The sequence below is a fragment of the Chaetodon trifascialis genome, chromosome 16 (genome assembly GCF_039877785.1).
Source record: "Chaetodon trifascialis isolate fChaTrf1 chromosome 16, fChaTrf1.hap1, whole genome shotgun sequence".
Taxonomy (NCBI): Eukaryota; Metazoa; Chordata; class Actinopteri; order Chaetodontiformes; family Chaetodontidae; genus Chaetodon; species Chaetodon trifascialis.
Genome location: NC_092071.1, coordinates 22,606,000 through 22,627,226, shown reverse-complemented (window position 1 = coordinate 22,627,226; position 21,227 = coordinate 22,606,000). Strand labels below are relative to the sequence as shown.

Genomic DNA, 21,227 nt, shown 5'->3' with positions numbered 1-21,227 from the left:
ACAATATGTGTAGAATGAGCAGAATGTGAATACTCAGTTTTGAAAAGGTCAAAATTGTGAGGATTTCAAAGTATATTCTGGACTATATATCTGGATTTCATGACTCAGAGTATTAAGTGTTTAGTTAGTTGCAGAGACACTTGTACAGCATCATTTCATGTTGCTCTTTGGTGATCTGAATCTAAGCAAGCTAATGCTCCTCAGCTCTTTACCGTTTAATCAATATCTTTTTTTCCTTTGAATGCACAACAGCAAATGCTGACTGTTGCACGTTTGTCACTCAGTAGATAGTCTGTTACACCTCCTGCATATAGCGACATTTCGCCCAGACATTCAGGATGACCACCAGCCTGAATCCTTCCAAAGGAAATGTTACTTAATTTCGAGGCTATAACTACATTTCCTCCCCATGATCAATAAATTGATTCATTCTTTTTGCAATTAAATTGTCAGAAAATACTGAAAATCCTTGTAACATTTTTACTGAGTTCAAGGTGATGTGCTAAAGACTAATGAGCAAGAGACTAATTTAGTCTGCATAACCATGTTGATTACAGAGAGTAAAAAAGACTTTACCCACCTTCATTTAACAACTGCTACAGTCTGTTTGGACTAAAGGGTGAAAAAAGCTTAAACCTGAGCAAAAACAACCACCATGATGTTTAAAGTTAAAAGGATACAACGTCAAAACGGTTCAGAGTGGAAAACCCAGGAATATAACGGCATTTCTGGAGCTGAGAAGCATACTATTCAATATGATGGGTGTACAATGTACTTATTAGTAACTGCCACAGATGCACTACACTTCTCTGTGGTAACACTGGAGAAATGCTGCAGGACTTAAAAAAGAAAAAAAAAGGACTAGCTTGTTAGTGTTTGGCCCAGAAAATGAATCTAGGCCAGTGGGACTATTACACTCTCTATTAATACATGGGAACACTAAGGTTTATCAAGGTGTCGACCATTTTAAAAGTACAGGTTAAAAACCAGCTGTCCAGTCTTTGCTCAGTTATTTTGGGGCCTTTTCTGATCACTTCTGATATCAAGATTGTAACAGAACATGTAACAAGTAAAGGATTTTTTACATTTGGATGGAAGGAGCTTGTATTTTGAGTTATTAAAGATTATTGTACTTCTTTTCAACATATGAGACAAAACATGCCTTATAACCTCTTTGAATGTTGTCCAGCATGAGTGTGTGTCTTGTATGTATGTAATCAGGCTGAGGTGGCTCACTCACCGATAAGATCTGGTCGCCTCGCCTCAGCTCTCCACTCAGGTCAGCGGGCCCTCCTGCCAGGATGAAGGAGACAAAGATACCCTCGCCGTCTTCTCCGCCCACGATGTTGAAGCCCAGGCCTGTGGAGCCTTTGTGGAGGACGACCTTCCTGGGTTCCCTGTATAGACAGTTCAGATAGTACATCAGCTCGGGAGAGTCAGAGGGTTTCAGCATCTTCAGCTTGGGTGATGGAGGACAGAGAGGTGGACAACAATCGCACGGAGCACCGACAAAAGCCTCAGTGATGCTTTGCTCAGGCAACGGAGCTCGAAGACTGCTGGAGCTCCACAGGGATACGGTGCTCTACTTAGATCACTTGTCCCCAATTCAGTTCTGACGGAAAAGGAAGCTCGTCACATGCAGGCACACACACTGGTTTGCTTTCCATCGCTCTCTCACACATACACACACTAGCATACATGCATGAGACATGTACAAACATATACTGAAGGACGCTCGGTCAAATAGGGCTGCTGAAGCATTTTCAGGGTACAGACTCAAAAAGAAACATGCTGTGCTTTTGGCCACAGTCTCTCCTTTCAAGAAGGTTTGGCTCAAGGCATCCCATATGAAAAAGTTTTTGTTGTTTCGCACTGAAGTAGCACCCACAGTGTACATGGTGGGGCACTGAAAGAAGTGCAATCTATGGTGTGATGACAGCAGTCATTCCTCAGGAGCACTATCTGACAAAGCAAACAACACTGAAATCAAACTATTTGACATTTTGTAATTTGCCCACCATATTTATCATGAAGTGACACCTGACATATCTAAAAGCCCTTCCAGGGGATAACCAAGCACAGAAATGTCATCACAATGTAAGCAGCATACTGCCATCTGCAGGCGAATGCATGAACTCCAGCAGCATGAAGAAGCAGAGCCGCATCACTGAGTGCTTCAGGCCGTTTTCTTGAGGCTTTTCAGAGCAAAGCTGTTGAGTACACGCTTATTGTCTCTTGTTCTTTGGAGGTACCAATTAACTGTCCCCTGTGGTCCACCCAACTGCTTCCGTGACGGTGTTTCACTGTGAACAAAACCAGCCTCCTACTGATCATCATTTGAAAACATGTCAGTTTCCTGAACATCGGTGGCTTCACTTGATTAAACGAGCCAGTGTTGTGTACAAACATTTGGTTTTGTGCTAAACTGTAACATAACTTGTAGTTAGTGACAGAACCGTTTCCATGAATTCTGTACAACTTCAAAATAGGCAGACTGAAATTATCCCCAACAACAGGCTGATTTGCATACATACAGGAATTTCAAATGGAGCACCGATATCCTGATTCCAATCTTCCCTCTGCCATTTTCAACCATCTTTGCAGCCCTGCAAGTTTATGCCAATAAATTCTGATCATGCAGCAATGCAGTTTTGATGCCCTACAGAATGAATTGACATTTTGTCTAAGTTATAAATAGATAAGACTTTGCAGAAAGCTGCTGTGGGGCAGATAAAGGAATCATTCACGCAAAGAGCAGAGGAGACATAATATGGAGAGCACGGTTTCTTCTTCCTATGCATATCATAGCCAGCAGTCTGTTCAACAAAGCCGATCATAGTCTATGATCATTCAGTGGAAAACAAGCTTTCAGTAGTTTATTGCTGATGTGTTATTATAGCTGACACTTAATCAACCCCCCACTGTAAACACTTGATTAATCAAACATTCTAAACATGAATAACAAGGTTACAATAAGTGAACTACATTTGAAAAACAAGTTAACTTTGGTGGTTCAACTTCATGTTCCTGACATTTTGGTTCTCTGCACTGTATCTGCACCGAATATATGAAGCTCAAGATGTACACCTAAGCCACAGACTTAGGATCAGTCACAGCTGGATAATGCTTCTTTGGGTGGATTTGTACAACTGAACCAAAGTCTTCTGAGCCCACCAGAGTACAAAAAAATAGTAGTAAAGCCACCATATATGATGAGGCCAAGTCTGCACATCAGAACCTGCAAGACCTGTGCAATCTGTACATTATATAACATCCTTCTTCATTACACTGTCCATTCAGAAAAGGAGAAACTCACCAGCAAGTGACTGACAATTATGTGGCCGTATGTAGCCACACTACTTTCTTCTGTTGTTTCTATTATCTAATCTGAAAAGGAGGTTTTAAAAGTCAGGCCATTCACTTTCTACAAAACAGCAACACTGTTGTCTTTCTGCAGTAAACACCTGTTTGTTCTACCATGTGGCAAACTGACAGATGATTGGTTCCTTGGTGCACTGTCAAACAGATCTTTCAGATCAGAAAGACCTGAATGCAACCGTGTGATTAAAACTAAAATTGTGTTTACATGTTTACATTACGGGGCTGATTGTCAGAGAAGCAACAATGTATCCATGACAACAAACTGTTACAGTAGGTAGCAAAAAGTTGCTGCGGTGTTTTGACGATGTTAACAAATAGACTAAATTAGTTGAATTCACATGTTTAAGGTTAACTTTCACCTCCAGATAGGGTTAACAATGGTAGAGTTGATTGAGCAGTGACGTTTTCCTGAAAAAAAGGCGAGGAATAGACGACATGCAGAGCTAACGTACGGAGAGGTGGGACTATTTTTTTTTTTACAGCGGGGCTATTTCATCGGATAATATGTATTTCTGATTAATTAAAAACTACATGAAAATTATTGTGTATTCCTCTTTCATATTGCCATTATTGGTAACTGTTTTATAAAAGCAATATTGTTATATAAATTAATCAGAAAGAAATAAAAAAAAAACAACAGTCAGCTCTACATATCATGTTAAATTCCCAGAGCATTCATCAAAATCCAATCTGCTGCACATATTGACAGAATAAAATAGCATCATAGAGGAATAGTGATAGACTCCAGCTGTAAAAGCAAGCACTATTTCTAAAGGGATGGATTGTCCTGCATTACAAAACTCTATTATCTAAAGAAGAAGTGGTCGCTCCTCTAATTTAACACTGCAGTTCATTTTAAGCTCAGCTAGGCTTCGCCAAGAATTCAGCTCGGCCGCTGAATGACTCAATTTTAAAGCTGTCAATACAGGCTCCTTATTTCATGGCTCTTCAGTGCACCTTTGCTTGTCCCCAGTCCCAGAGATGTGATTCACTGTATATTGGATCAGTCATAGGAGAAATGCACTTATAACTCATTTTTACTCACTTGAGACTGAAATTAATCTGTGGAGGAACTGTGCTACCATGGTAACAGCAAAAACCCGGAAATGTATCAGCTGAACAAAGTTGACTTTAAAGCATGAAGTTAAACAGTGAAAAGTACGTTTTGATTCATTCTCACATGCAGAGAAACGAAATATTTGTTTGGATATGGCAGGCAGCAACATGCCCACACACACACACACACACACACACACACACACACACACACACACACACACACACAAACTGATGTATTAAGTTAAATGTCATAAAATTCTTAACAGCATTATTTCATTCTAAATCAAGCACACTGTTATGAATGTATATGCAGCACAGATAGGCAGTAGGTGGCGAGGTTTAGGCACTGGTAGGAGGTCAAAGATCGAGCTTGAAAGAATTAGGTTTGTAAAAGTATCGGAGCACAACAAGCAAGGTCACTTGTCACCTTGGCAGCATGCAACAGCCTCTGCAGTGGCACATTTATAACCGAACCAATCCTTGACGTTCCATTTCCATGTGGGTGCTTCCCTTTGGACTAAGATGCTCTCTGCTTCCCTCGTTCATATCTCCTCCTCGCATCTTAGTTCCAACAATCAGGGGAGCCGGACAGAGACAGGAGGATGGAGGGACTGTATTCAATGGTACATCCCTGCTCACTCCAACGTCATTTTCAGGAGATGGCAACACCCATAATGCACAGCATCTCATCTGTCCTATGATGTTTAGAAATGACTCACAGTTTCAATTGCACTGAAGGACAATTCAAATCTTAATTACTTAAGGAACAGAATGGACATGAGAGAACAATAAAATCAGCTATTAATGCACAACAATATGAATATTACACTAATGGATCTGTATAATTGTTATCCAATTATACAATAAACATTATTCTGAAATGGACCGCTCTGCATAATGAGTACTTGTACTTTTGGTACTTTAAGTATTCATATGTTGGAACTGATACTTTTGTTCTTTTTTGAAGTAACATTTTAAATGCATGACTTTTACTTGCAACAGAGTATTTCTACACTGTGGTATTGCTACTTCTACTTACTGTAAGTAAAAGATCTGAGTACTTCTTCCAGCATGGATAAGACTGGCAATGTGCTGGTGGCAGATAAGGCTAGGAGGCTCTTGCCAATTCAGAGCAGAGAAGAAAGCGGAGGGAGGAAAGGCATGCTAGCTTGAGAAAACAACACCAAGACATGGTTGCTGCCGGCTCGAAGGAGGGAGCGGGACACTGAGTGCATAAGAGAAAACCAGGTGGTTACAGAAGATGATATGGTAAGATGGCATGCCATTCACAAGGTGAGATGGGACACAGCGGCAGAGCACAGAGTGGTGGTGATGGTGGTGGTGGTGGAAAGTACCTGGTGATGTCCGAGTCAGGGAACAGGCTTAAGTGATAGTTTGGGAGGGGAGCGGAGTGGAGGAGGCTTTTGTCGCACTCCACTGGGGAATAGTGTCGGGGGGAGGGTGCTTTTTCACATAGTTTGTTCACAGTGCTGTAAACTGGCTCAGGAGGCCTACAGTGGAGTGAGAGACAAGAGCAGAGAGGTTAGTGTCCAGAGACAGAGGTGTGGATGAAGGCTCTGGGACAAACAAAGATTATGGCACACAGATGAAAGATATGAAGAAGAGAAGAAATAAAGCAGTATGAGGCGTGGCAGAGAGAGGAAGTACTGGTACGTGGTGGAAATTGATTTTGGTTCTTGCTGGTCAAAGCACAAAAGACGGAGAGTTGGCATGCTTAATGTCTTTGAAAGTCATTTCCTGCCAGAATCAATATCATTGTATGATATACATTCACCATGATTACTGATCAACCAGTCATTCTGATACTCCGGCTATTACTAACAATTATTTTCATTATTGACTGATCTGTCTGAATTATTCATTTGATCAACTGATCAACTGTTCAGTCTATAACATCAGAAAATTTTGAAAATGCTCAGGACAATTTCCCACAGTCCAAAGTAATGTCCTCAAAAAGCATTTTTTTTTTTTTTTTTGTCGGACCACCAGTCTAAAACCTAGCAATGTTCAATTTACAATGAAAAAAAAAGAGAAGCAGAAGATCCTGACATTTGAGAAGCTGGAGACAAAGAATGTTTGCCATTCTTTGTTAAGTGACAATGACAGACAGCACATGAAACGAGAAAAACTGTGAACAATTGATGTTCAGGCACTGATGAGTCGACAACTGTAGCTGTTTCAGCACTTGCTGTCATGGTTATTCATGAAACTAATGTTACATGTGGCAGTGGTTTTAAAAAAGCTAAATGATTCCTATCAGTTTTAAGAAAAACTCATTTATGCTATTAAAATGTATGCAGCAAGCTGATCAAAGAGCTCTTAAAATATGTACTTTTTTGCCATTCAATAAAGAGATATAACTATGTGTTTTGTTTTGGCAGCAAGGTTTATCTTCAGTTTAAGTATATCGTTGATTACCTGTGATGATTCAATATATATGTGCATGTTAAAGCCAAATTCTGATGTTTAGGCAAAACCTCTGCCACTGTGTTCATAAGTTAATGGTAAATGCTAAAACGTTTGCTAAATGCTTAAGTATTTTACACATATTCTAAGTTTGCTAACATTAGCCACTATAAACTATTGGTCATACCAGACCAGGTAAGACTGCAGAAGCAAAATCCGTGAGCATATTGGATTAGGCAATGGTGTGTTTCATTGCTATCGATTCATCTCTTTATTTGTAAGACAAGGACCGTGTTATTTCTTCATTCAAATGTTGTACTCTCTTTTTAATGTGTTAGCACGCTCCCCAGACAAAGCAATCTATCACTTTCAACTTCTTCACCGGTGACCACCTTATTTGGAAAGGTTATATACTGCAGCATTTTGTACAACATAACGGGGCATGATAATAACTTTTAAAAAGGTTACACTCATATATATTTTAAATGATAGAGAGGTTACATCTGAGGAGAACGATTTAAGCTGAAACATTCAGCAGTACCTCAGAATTCTTCACAGCATTCAATCAGGCATCCAGAACCAAATGAAAAGGGGCTCATGCTTAAAAGAGGTGCTATGATGTAATTTCCATTCCAAACGAGTCAGTGACAAAACATGCAAGAACATGCAGGAGGTGATTGACCACACTAAATATCTCACCTCAACTGGAAGTGCTGGGAATCAAACCTGTGACCCTCCCCGTCATCTAGCGAGGGATTTCTAATAGGATGGAAAAAGTAAACTTTTGATCACCAACCATATTTCAGATAACCATATTCTATCATAAAAATTCTATTTACATTCACACAGCTGATTTTTCAAACATTAAGACACTGATGAAAGAAACACTTTGATGCATGCTGCGTAGAAGAAAATGAGATAACTGAAAAGGAGAAAAGCCAGCCCTTGAAGGTACTGAAGTGAACGTCCATGTCAGGGATTTAGAATCATCAACACGATCATCATGAAACATCAAAGTGTGTCAGCTCATGCACAGTTTCCTGCATGGAGAGGCAGTGCTGCTCTGCTGCAGAAGCACTGCAAATTCATATCGTTGGCTAAACATTCAGTGAGCACTCAGTGTGCGCTGTTTGTGGATTCAAGTGTGCTAACTGGAGCATGCAGTGCAGTATGTGAGCTTAGAAAGGAGTAATTATGCATAATGTGTGTGTTTGAGACACTGGTCCATCATACTACTACTGCAGATGTAGACACACACACACACACACACACACACACACACACACACACACACACACACACACACACACACACACACACACACACACACACACACTCTGGCCTCCCTTGAGCATATTGCCACCTACACACTTCTCTCTTCCTCATCCATCTCCTGCTTTCTCTCTCTCTGACCAGCTGTTGCATTCTGTTTAAAAATGAAAACATCTTCACAAAACCACTCTGTGCCCACTGGCTCACTGTGGCTGAAGAAAGAAATGTAAACCTAAAGCTATCTGGTATCATCATAAAAATGGCTCCATTAAATCGCACATTACAGTCCTTCTTCATGGAAAATATTTGTTTTCATAATCAAAATGAAAAGTCCAAATAGAAAATGAAAATATCAGATCAAAAATTGATTATAATTTTATTACACTTTAATCTATTATATATTATTATTCATGACAATTTAAATTGCAAAAACCTGAATGGAAATGCAAAAATTGAAAGCTTAAATTGGAGATGAAAGATGGCAATGGAAACAAGGAAAGTGAAACATCATGAAACTCAAATCTAAAAATGAAAAAAGCTTAAATGGAAATACTGGAATTAAAAGCTTAAACAGAAAAAAAGAATTGTTTTGCATTTGCACTTTAGCATTTTCCATTGTAAATTTCATTTTTTCCATGTTCCATGAAGAATTTCTATTTCGCATGTGAAATTTGGCTTTTCATGTTGTATGTAAATGAGGGGGCGTGGCCCAAAGACCGGAGAGGGGGTTTGAAATGGCTGGAGAACACAGGCAGCTTCTGGACAGCAGGGGGAGCTGACTGCTAAAGAGCACAGTGAGTTTGGCAGATCAGTCCAAACTAGAGAAGGAGCCACACCGTGCTCTGATATCCACAGTGGCTTTCAGCAAAGGCACAGCTGGACATCGTCTCACAGCTCAGATGTGGCTGAGTGGTTAGTGTAGGTGACCACTGTGCGGGACAGCGATGTCTGAAACCTGGTGTGGAAACCTTCAGAGTCTGGAATAGTTAATTGTTTACTGAACAACACATATTTTCACATTTCATTATCCTAAAATAAGAAGTAGAATGAAAAACAGGATTGTTACTGCTAATTCCACAAATACAAATAATTAAGCTTCTTCCAAAGACAGCAGAGCAAATGACTAACTACATAATCCTAACTGAATTACTGTAATAATAGTAAATAAACTGTGACTCTAAGTTGACAGCCAAATGAGTCATCACATCTTTCTAATTTCAGCAGCAGATCTGCCAAAGTAGAAGCAAATATCATAAAGCACAACAAATGTGTACTGATAGTGTACACTCATTTAAAGTCTGTTCATCTTTACTAGTCAGGAGAAGAGTGCAATTTATTGATCCCTGAGAAATTTAGGTGCCACAGGAGCAATCACAGACAGTACAAAAATGTACAGCACAGAATAACAAGATAAAAGAGGGAAAATAAAATATAAGGTAATTATAGATGGATTACAAATATAAAATATCAATTTCTTTTTGCTGGTGACTTTATGTGTGAGGCCATGTGAGCAGAAATATTAGAACACTTGAACCTCATAAAGTTGGAGACATTGCCTTGTAAATATTGTAAATAACAGTCCTTTTCATTGCAGTGTGCTCTCTGCCTATGTGCCCCAGCCGTTTCAAGCCCTCCCTCCAGCTTTGGACCAAGCCTCTTCATTTACATACATCTTGAAAAGCCAAATGGCAAATGCAAAATGGCAAGAAATTTTGATTGATGTTTTCATATATATTCATATATTTTCCCTTTTGCTATTTTCAATTTCATCTTTACATTTTAAGATTTCAGTCTGAGCATTTCCATTTAAGCTTTTGTATTGTAAATGTCCCTTTTATGACCGTGATTTTACATTTTGAAATGATTGTTTTACATTTTAAGCTTGCTCTTTCAATTTTCCTTTTTTTTTTATGTAAGTTTAATTATGACCCAATTATTCCTAATAGTGTGGTTTTTCAATATTATCTCTTTTAATTTTCTATTTGGGCTTTTAGTTTTAATTATAACCTTTATTATAACCAAAAATATCCTTCATACTTCGTGATAGCTAAGTATCTCAAGAAACAGATGGCACTCATGAAGCCTAAAATAAAGAGCTAATCCGAGATTGGGTGAGTTTATTGTCCACTGCATTTGGTGATATTAGCTGCCCTTTATGCAAGGGTGTTTCACTCATCATATTTCAACATGACCAACCAACATGGCAAACCTATCAAAGAAAGTATGACTGCAAAGGTATTAGGACACAAAACAAAAATGGAGCCACTTTATCTGCTTGCACAGTGATTTTTTCCAGACAGCAGAAAACAATGACAAGAGACTGAGGTAAGTGAACACTGTGGGCTTGAAGCTTGAGGCATGTCAAAGGTCAGAGATCAGAAATACAAATGATGTTCTGTATTGAACTGAAGCAAGACATCAAGAACATGCCCAGCACCAAATCTTTCAGATAGTACCAGCTGATCTTTCTACTTTGATTTAATTCTACTTTGATTCCTGGATTCTGTGCATGTACCGAGTCTCAATAATGACAAACTAGCGAGACGCAGGAGCCAGACAGGTCTGGACAGTTGGCATCCTTTCTCTTGCTGAATCATTCATACTGCAATGAGCTATGCTGAGGCAACCAGTCAGTCCAGATCAGAGCAAAATACAGTGACCTTGTAAGGACCTGTATGTGCCATTTAGAGGCTGAAGAGGACTATAAAGCACAGCACAATGAGAGACAACAGACACAACAAAAAAACAAAAAACAAAAAAAAACAAAAACAGAAGTAGGACAGAGATCTATAACAAGGCTTGTGTTTTTAGAAGCAACTTCAAAGAGTTCAAAGATTCAGCAAATCTGATGAATGGGGGAAGATGATTCCAGAGAGTTGTGGCTAAAATGATAAACAAAGGTATGATGACCTTTTGTTCTGTAGTTGGAGCAGGGGATGGATAAAAGGTAGAGATTCGAGAATTGGAGAGGTTGAGAAGTGGAATACGGGATGAGGAAATCAGAAATGTAACTGGGGGCAAGGTCATGCAGAGCCTTAGCAGTAATCAACAGGATCTTGTTGTGTATTCAGAATTTTACAGGAGGCCAGCGGAGGGAAGCAAGAACAGGGGTAATGTAGGACCATCGCTAGTTCTAGTTAATAGCAGCTGCATTCTGAACTAAATGCAAAGGGTTTATAGCAGCTTCACTGAAATGTGTGTAGACAGAATCACAATAATCAAGTCTGAATTAATAGTTCAAGATCTGTAGAGGACAACATACTTCAGATTTTTGCAATATTTTTTTTGGCTGAAGAAAAAGGACTAAACAAACTTAGTAACATGGTCAAAAGTCATACACTGATGACACTAAGACATTACCAAGATTCTTAGCAGTAAATTTGATATTAGAGTGAAATGGACCAAAAAACTGATCAACTGTATAGAAAAGTTATAAGGATCGATTAAAAGAATGTAAATTAGTTTTGTCAGGGTTCAGGTGGAGGAGAGGCATCCATACTTTGGTGGCAGCTAAGCAATCATGGACAGTTAATTTAGGTTATTGGGTTTTACAGAGACAGCCGAGATAGGCTCCGGCCCCCCCGCGACCCCGAAAGGGATAAGCGGCATGGAAAATGGATGGATGGATGGATGGATGGATGGGTTTTACAGAGAAATAGATCTGTGTATCATCAGCCTAACAGTGACAGGACACGTCTTGAAAGTGGCTAAAGACTGGGCCAAGGACCGATCCCTGAGGGACACCACACATACCACACATGATTTTAAAGTTGTACCAGAAATGCTAATACAGTTATGCAACCAATAAAGTAAAACAGCATGACTGATGGTGCCAGGAAGCAGTCAAATCCAGTAGAATGAGAATCAAGTATTCACCTTTGTCTGCATGCATAAGGTTCATATCATACAGTATCACTGCTACTTTCTTATCATTGATGAGTCTCAGTAAAGTAGTCTAGGTAATACACTTGTGATGAAAACCAGATTGAAATTTCTCAAAGATTTTCTCAAAGATTTACTTACTTATTCAGGGAATTCATATGCCCAGAGTAAGATCTAAGTCAATGGTATGCCCACGGTTATGTGTGGTGCCAGAGACATGTTGCATAAGGTTAAAAGATTAGGAAATGTTAAAAAAAAATCTACTGTAAATGAGTTGGAACAGTTGTCAATGTGAATGTTAGGTCACCAACTTTCATGGCCCTATCAAATGTAAGCATAACAGATGGCAGCAACTCAGAGAATTCATTGACAAAACCCACATTTGAGTTGGGGGGCTGATAAATGATTAGACAGCAAATTGGTTTATCCCACACACAAACAGTTGAAATTTTCAAACTGATAAAAGAACCAAAACATAGAATATATACAAGCAAGATGATTCTCAAAAACAAATGCGATACCCCCACCATGGCCAGTTTACCTCTGTGCATTCAGAAAATTGCAACTGGGTGGCCAGAGTTTCATTTGAGGTAAGCAGTCCCCAGGTATAAGCCAGGTCTCAAGAAAATGCAATTAGATCATTGAGGATGAAAGATTCGTTAGACACAGACTTACAGAGTTTAAAAGAGCAAAGACAACTGGAATAAGGGTGTTAGATGGACTGGAATTACTACAGCAGTCTGTAATCGCATTACCTGACCTAGTCTAGCAGTTGAAAACACAGAATGTATAGGGGAGTGGTTGTTGTTCCCAAGAGGAATACTGTATGATGCCAGTGAGATACAGTCAGATGGACTCAATGCAGGTCAGAAAGTAAAAACATTACAGGGGTGCAAAGTCAATTCAGTGGTGTGAACCCTCCTGGGAGGGATAGAGGTCATTTGGTTCAAAAGGTCCTGTTTATTTATGCTGACATGGACAACAACTGCAGAGGCAGAGTTGTGAGCGCAGAGTGATAAGCACCTGGACAGCAGGAGGTTCAGCCACCATGTACTGTTACATATTGGACCATGGAGGTACCGACAACAAGCACCGTAGGTAGGCGGCGTGCCAAGGAGACCTAAGGGGGCCGGTGACCAGGTGGAGCAGCAGAGTCCTGGTGAGCAACAGCAGCTACCAAGCTGGAGGTGCACAGACCACCTGGAGTGGGCAGACGGTTCAAAAGAGTGGCAGACGGGCGGTCCACACATGCAGTGCTCTGCTTGCAAGAGCTGAGACAACACCTGGGGGCACTGGAAGCCCAGGCAGAAGCTGAATGGTTGCCCAGTTGGAGCCTGACTGGAGAGCGCAATCAATCCCCTTTGTCCAGTGCTTGGAATTTATTGTTCAGCCTGAGAGGATAAGATGAGAAAGGTGGGAAGGAGCATTTAGCCCAACCCCTGTCACTCTTGACCAGGACCCACGACTCTGAGTTGCAGGGAAAGGAGCAGGCTTGGGATGTAGGTTTAGCCCAGAGGAGGGGCCACATGTGTTTAAGATCCCGCTTCAGCTATCTGATGTTGTATTGTAACCACGAGTAAATCAACAGCCAGTGTCCACAGATAGCCATAATGAAGTTCAGTAGTTTCAGAGACCAGCTAGGAATCGCAATAGCAACCAGGCTAAAAACAAACCTTGCGCTAGCTAAGTTATCCAGGCAAAGGAGCAGTCACTTGCTAGAAAAAATGTCCACTATCAAGGCTTCAGGAACAAATTAGGCTTAAGTATTGTTAGTGCTAGGTAGCATAGTAATAAAAGCAAAGGTCCACAGTCCACAAGGACAAAATTCAGTACATTCAGCCTAGAAGTCAAAAGCCCCGCGAAACAAACAGAAGAAGCAATTTTGTGCAGCGAAGTAGCTATTCTAGGGAATAATTTTGGTATGCCTGTTCTGCCTGACAGTGATTCCAAAAAAACCTAAAAACCTTAAAAACTGCCTCTCTTGCTTTCCTTCCATAGGTTAGTAGTTAGTAGATTATCTCCACGAGGAATTCAGTCAGTACATGAGCTGCTTGGCTCTGGATTGTTAGCATAGGGTAAGTAAGAACAAGTGAACAAAGGTGTGAGTTGCCAGAACAACTTTTTAATCATTCTGCTATTGCTAATACAGAAGAAGAGATTCCCCCCTCTTCCCTCACGTGGCTTAACCGAAATATCAATGTTCAAATTCCCAACATTTAGAATTTAGCTTGTTAGAGTAGGAACAATTTTTGACTATCACTTCCATAGTGATAAAATGTCAGTCAATCAGTCATTACGAAAAGTGAGGATCCACTTGTGTATGTGTAGAACACAGTGAACAAGAGTCACACAAGCTACTGTCGGAGTGCTACACTTTAGGTCAGCAAGGTAATCTCAAAGGCTATTAGGGATGCACCTTGGCCAAGAGCAAACCATAAACCTCTTAACTCCAAAGAGAATGGAGGACTAATCCTTCACTCAACAAAGCTTAACACATGGGTCCTTCAGTTATCCTCTGCAATGAGCTTTTGTTATCACCCAGCTGCAATATTCCCCCACCAGTCTTTATTTTGCAAATGGAAAAAGAAACACAACATATTCTTGCCAAAATATGCAACAATGACCTAATCGAACAGAGAAGGATTGTGTAGTGTATGTATTCATGTGTTCATTGTGATATCCACCACTTTTTCTACTTCACTTTTCTGTCATTCATTACATGGCGTGACATATAACCAATAAAGAGACCAGCTGAGGCTGCCATTCACACCAAAACTTATCTTTGACAAGCAGCCGAGAGAACATCCGCCTCCAGCAACATTCGCTGAGCAGAAAGACAAAAGCTCTACTCTTAGATTTGACTTGATGACAAATTTGGCCGTTTGGTCCTGAGCCATATGGCAGCTTACTTTGGGATTAGGTGCAAGGGCTGTTGAGGTGGGCTGCTAACGTTTGGCAAGAATTCACTCCAAGACATCTTAAACTTTCTTCTGTTTGGACTGGAAGTAGCTGTTAGACAGGAGTCACTGAAAAGCCTACAAAACTAAAAAACACAAAAAGAAGCAACACTGCAGACGTTTTTTGACTGCCAATGAATAAACTGGAACTTTCAGAGTTCATGAAAGTTCCGAGACTGGGTTTTGTTTCCATTTCCACTGTTCATTAAGAGCAAGATAAGGCAGACACATCACATGTCAACCTGTTGTTGTCCAAATGTATATCACTGTGAAACTGTACTGCTGCTGTTCGACCTGAGGCAACCTTTGCTGTAACAATAGGGCTGGGCGATATGGCAGAAAACTCTATTGCGATATAAGTGTTTTATATCGGTCGATATCGATAATTATTGATATTTTAATGACCTATTTAAAATAAGGACCGGGAGGAAAATACATTCAATTTAAACATTTTTATTTTAAATTGAACCTTCCTCTGATTATAATCCCCTCAGCTATCAAGGCAGAAAGGAAAAGAAATGTCAACACAACCATGGAAAACACTCAAATAATAAATGTAAAAAAAAAGTGTAAAAATGTAAACAGAGAGAAAATGTTTTCAGATACAGTATGTGCAGTGTTTTGTAAACATAGCAGAAACTGAGGTGGACTTGTGCGGTGGTGCTGCGGTTGCAGATGTTGTTGGACGTTGGCGAATATGGCTGCGCTCCAAAGAGTGAGCGCAGCTGAGGTGGTTAAATAAGTTTGCGGTGTTACCGGTCTTGGTGGGGACGACAGTCTTGCATAAGTTACAGACCACATTGGTCTGACTACGGTCCGACTTATAAAATCCAAAAAACTCCATACTGGCGAGCTGACTTTCCCTGTTTTATCGACAATTTCTTCGCTCGCTGCAGCACTCACTTCCTATTTCTCATCTCACTCCTCGCGAAGCATCAAACACGAGACAACGAGATGGCGCAACCGAACTTGATAATGTTACATGATTGGTGTGTTAGCGTGTCTCTCTCACTGATTAGCGATTACTCCCTACGTTGCTCAGTTACCTGAGAGCGAGTGCCTTTGTTCATGCAACCAACCTCACTTCGCAACTTCAGGTTTCTTCCGACGAAGAAAAAAAAATTATCGAATGTTTTATCAAACGCATTATTTATTGATATTGATGACGTGTCTATCGCGAGACATATCGCTATCATTTTATCGCCCAGCCCTACTGTATGTAACAACATAAATTCCACTGATAACCAATATCACCAAAGCCTTTCTCAACAATAGCTTGAACCACCAACAGCAAAGTACAATTTAAGTACTACAGTTCTGTTGTTTTTAATTAGAAAGCATTGACTTGATACTCCAATGGTTTTCAGGCATGCATCACAATGGCACTGAACAACACATCATACAGAAATAACTCACAAAGAGACATTCAGTTGCAAACACAACACAGAAGAAAAACACGACTACAGCAGACCAGTGGTTTTCAAATCGCTGATTCTCCCAATTTCCTAATTACTTGTTTGAGCAAATGTGATCAGAATGTATGTTGTAGATCCTGACTGGGGATCAAGTGAACCAGCTTTATCAAGCCAGATCTTTTTTTTAAGGCTGTCTTTGAAAACGCAACTGGACTGCAAAGAAAACAGGAGATGGAAACACCAAAACAGATCAGTCAGGACAAGGGGGAGACAGGAGGAATGTGACGGACAACACTTCTACCTGTAGTTCTAGTAGTCTGGTAGGAAGGGAGGTAATTACCGTAAGAAGGAAAAACCATCCAACCTGTTTATATCCTCTTCCCCCAGTAAGTGCTTAGGGAGGGGGGAATAACTCCCAGGGGAGATGGGGGGGAGACCAGACTTGTACTCCAGAGTGCCACTGTTGATAGGGGAAGAGATATGGTTTTCCATGGCTGGAGAGAAAGCTGTGAAGGAAGAGCGAGAGAGTAATGTGGCAGCTATACGAACACAAAAAAACTCACTGACACACTTTTATGATGCCAAGAAAGTATTCCTGTACACTTTGTATTTCTAATTTTTTATTCTAGTCTAGTTTCAAAACACAATAATTTGGGGTTAGCGTCTAAGAAAAGTAGAAGTGAAAATTGAAAATTCCAAAATGTGTATAAAAGCAGCAGTTTCCTCTTATATAAAAATATACTTGTAAAAACAAAGAGGCTGTGACTAAGTGTGAAGAAACAGCCCTCAGTGTACAGTTTCAAAGGAATTCCATTCTTTTAGCTTGTTGTTTTGGTTTAACATAACATTTACTGTTCACTTTCACCCAAAAAGAAATGATGAATCCACTGCACACTACTTGCTTAGCTCCAAACACACAGACAAAATTTGAGACTAGCTGCTGAACATAGTGGTGCATTTAGCAGTTACGTTTTCGACAGCAGTAGGTATAGACCAAACCAGAGCTAAAAGGAGAAAGAGCAAGCGAGTAATGTCCACAAGGTGAACAAAAACATGATCTCTAAATAATGCTAATGTTGCTCTGTTTCTGCTGGATAATAATACTTTGTGTGATAGCCTCAGTGATTCATCATCATGCCCTCAGATATGGATTCAGCACACACAGTGTTGTGTATTAATCGGTGGGTGACACATGACACACTTTAACATTCTTTACATTCACTGAAAAATACTAATCTGATGACAGATGACTAGTCAACTGATGACTGATCAGTTCAAATAGAAAAGGTGAGGACTTACAGTGTGTGATATCAGGTGGCCCATAGGGATCTGATAGGTAGACATTGGTGGGCTTTCCCACTTTTAGGTAGACCACGTCCGAAGTGTTCTTCAAAATGGCCACAGCCTCTTCGTGAGACACTTCCTCCAGACTGTAGTTGTTCACCTGTCCCAACACACATACAGTCCCTGTTTGTTCAACCAGGAGTTTTACTGCTCAGTTTAGATTAGTCCAGCGTGCTCTCTGCCTCCAGGAGACTGGATTATGACAGATGGTGTTTGGGTGAGAACACGACAGTGGGAAGGTAATTAAATTAAGCGCTGGTTAAGCAAGAGGAATACCCTCCTCAAGAGAAGCTTGCTGTGACACTAGTGAGCCAGTAGGTTGCCAATTTCTTGCTTTCAAAATGTGTGCCAGAGACTCATTTCACCACTTAATTATCATTTAGACTTAAGATGCAGGAAGAATATTGTCAGCTGAAAGCACATTGCCTGATTAATTCACTGCTGGTTTATGTGGTGAACACAGGGTAACCTAGTTCATGGAATCACTATTTGTCTCCTGGATATGTGTCTATACAATAGTGAGCATTGTATTACATGATTAAAATGCTAAACAGGTTATTCAGAAGACTCACTGGCCGCATCAGTGTGATATCATGGATGTTGATGAGAGATTCTGACTGCTGACTACCTGAGATTCACAACCCCGCTTCAGCCTCAAAATGACCACAGAGACAACTCTAAGCTTCACAAACATCATGTTCATTACATGACTGTTGTAGTGCATTACAATGGAGAGAAGTTTTTATCTTTCTAGTTACTCTAATGTATTTTTTGCCATTCAATATTCCAGTGTTTCCACTGAGGTTCACTGAAAGATATTACTGGTTTTTCATAAGAAATAATCTATAAAAATATACTTGACTTATCAGCCTAACATTTATTTTATGAAATATCTGCCTGCAAGCTCTTAAAATTCACCAAATTTTTGTACTGACCATTAGCAACCTGTCTCCAACTTGTAGCCGGCCATCCTTCTGCGCCGCCCCGCCATCAATGATCTTGGTGACGTATATGCTGTTGTCACCAGGAATGTGCTGGTTTCCAACTCCACCTGCAATACTGAAGCCGAGCCCTGTGTGTGTGATTGTACATATATGAAAGCAGTTGATTAGTTTCTGGGTTGTGTGTATGACAGATTTACGATTTACGTATCAGATGACATATGATGAGGTGCATCATGACATACAGGATATATCTAAATATTTAACCAAGAAGAGAAGGTCATTTAAACATTATCTGCATGCACATTTAAGTTTTCTGACACTTTTTTTTAAGAAAAGGAACAATTTGACTGGAACCTGAAGAGCGGAAAATGCTTGTTGTATTTTGGGTGAACTGCAACCTTCCCCAACACAATACTGAGGAAAATAATACTGTCTCCCCTGCAACATTATGTACTACCAACTCCTTTTATTGAGCCACGGAAAACCCTGTTTTGAAATAAGCCCACCTTTTGGTCCTTTGATGAGTTTAATCTCAATGATGGTCTCCAGCATTGGTCTGCGGCGTCTCACGTACAGCCGGACGATAGAGCCAGCAACCTTCAGGGCTTCCACTGCCTTACTGTGAGAAACTTCAGACACGTCTGCATCATTCACCCGCAGGATGCAGTCGTTTACTCTGGAGGAGGAACAGATGATAATCACTGGTAATAACTAAGAGCAAGGCTGCACCTACACCATTACATTCATCAGAATAGGTTGAGCAGCATAAGCGGAAACTTTCGTGAATACAAACACGACAGTTAAGCAGAGGAGTCTTATTTTTGGCACACATACATTTGATGAAAGAATTGACTGTGTGTGGTTGCCGACAGTAGGTCGTGGTTACTTACAGTGATGACCCATGTGTTTGTATGAGTTCTAGATTGAATATTAGTAACTATTATTATCATTAACACTTTTGTATGTATACGTATGTGTGTCTGCAATGCGTGACAGAGAGATGGACTGGGTTAGACTATGAATCGGTGTGTGTATGTGGGCAAGCACACAAGTGTGTAAAAATCACAATCAGTGAGCGGCTGAGTTTGAATTCCCCTGAGGTGTCGACCAAAACATCCATGCCCTGGTACACAAGGACACAACTCTCCTGAGGGTGCTCATAGGGACCAGCTGGGACCCAGCACACACACACACTCGCATATTAACGCACCCATTTCCACCATTGGGAAGCAGAGCAAAGAAATGTCTTATGGCATAAAAAATATTACCATTAAATCTTTGAAAAATAATCTTTTTTCTGTTCTCAAAAATGACGCAGAGCCAATATATTAAGGTAACATATCTACAGTATGTTGGTATTTTGTTGGTGGGTAATCGAAGAACTCTTGTTGCTGATGGCTAAATGAACAGCCAGTAACAATAAACAGCTCTTCACAGTGAGAAAAGTCTGAACTGAGATAAACTACATTTACAAAGAACTTGAGAATGTGTACCAGATAGGCTCATAGAAACCTCTCAGACATATAATGGTGGGGTGATTGTGGGTTTAGTCCTGACTACATCCATGCTTTTACCTCTCCAGCACAACAGCCTCCATGAAAAACATCTGAAATGCTCCAAGCAGTCCCTCAAGGTAAGCTTGTGCATTAAGTATGCTTAATGCTCTGCTGCAGTGTCCCAGAGGTGACAGAGGAAGTCTGTCTTCTACTATTTTATAGAAAACCAAATCCCTATTAGGTCTCCTTCCTCTCAGAGATTAGACTTCACCTCTATTCATAATGCATGAGTCTTGCTGCCCACCTTGGAGTGGGTGACCATCAATTAGGCTAAGTGTGATTTATGACCTTTCTGCTTCTTCTGAGATCTGCTTGAGATTGACTCTCTGCATGCACTCTGCTCCTCTCTAGCATCTGTGATCTGACAGTAATGCTCCAGAGCTGCATCTTGGAAACCTTGGACACCTTGGAAAAAGAACAGGGGCTAGTCTGCAACCAAAACCAGCATTATCCAGCTCTTTTTTCCTTGTCTTTGTTATAGAATACAACATAAGTACAGATCCAATGACTACCCATTATAGAATTTCCATTTACTTTGACCTATTCAAATAAAATCACATACAACATGGACAGCGGAGGTCTAACAAAGGGAATCCATCAGTTGGTAACACGGTAACCATCAAACAGCGTGCACGCACACACACAAATAATTATTAATACTATAAGATCTACATATCAAGATTCTAATTTGTTTTCTTTCTTTGTTAAATAGTTCATAAATGTTTCCATGAAACAAGAAATTATGTCACATTGCCAGACCGTTATAATGAGCCATGTCAAATAATTGGATAGTCAATTCACCACTGTGACCATTGTTGGCAAAACAGTAGATGTTCAGTGGAAAGCAATACATTTCCTAGCTGCTAATAGTGCTGCATCAGCATATATTTTCTGAACTCCATCTGTCTTGTCTAGTATTTTCTAAAACATAAAGATAAGTGGCATTAAGGATATCATGATACAGGTAGAGGGACAAAATCCGAAGAAAAG

At 40.2% G+C, this 21,227-nt stretch overlaps 1 protein-coding gene across 34 annotated transcripts in view; it reads right to left on the bottom strand.

Moving 5' to 3' along the window:
- The window catches only part of dlg2 (discs, large homolog 2 (Drosophila)), a 220,157-nt gene that overhangs the window by 19,181 nt on the left and 179,749 nt on the right, over positions 1-21,227 (bottom strand). For 22 of the 34 annotated variants that reach the window (XM_070982281.1, XM_070982284.1, XM_070982287.1 and 19 more), the window contains 7 exons: positions 19,188-19,357; positions 18,673-18,809; positions 17,693-17,837; positions 16,734-16,899; positions 7,567-7,626; positions 5,796-5,951; positions 1,241-1,397 (listed from right to left, as the gene is read on the bottom strand). In XM_070982281.1, coding sequence (XP_070838382.1) covers positions 1,241-1,397; positions 5,796-5,951; positions 7,567-7,626; positions 16,734-16,899; positions 17,693-17,837; positions 18,673-18,809; positions 19,188-19,357 — 991 coding nt within the window. The remainder of the gene's footprint in view (positions 1-1,240; positions 1,398-5,795; positions 5,952-7,566; positions 7,627-16,733; positions 16,900-17,692; positions 17,838-18,672; positions 18,810-19,187; positions 19,358-21,227) is intronic. The other 12 variants (XM_070982307.1, XM_070982296.1, XM_070982301.1 and 9 more) reach the window with 5 other exon arrangements.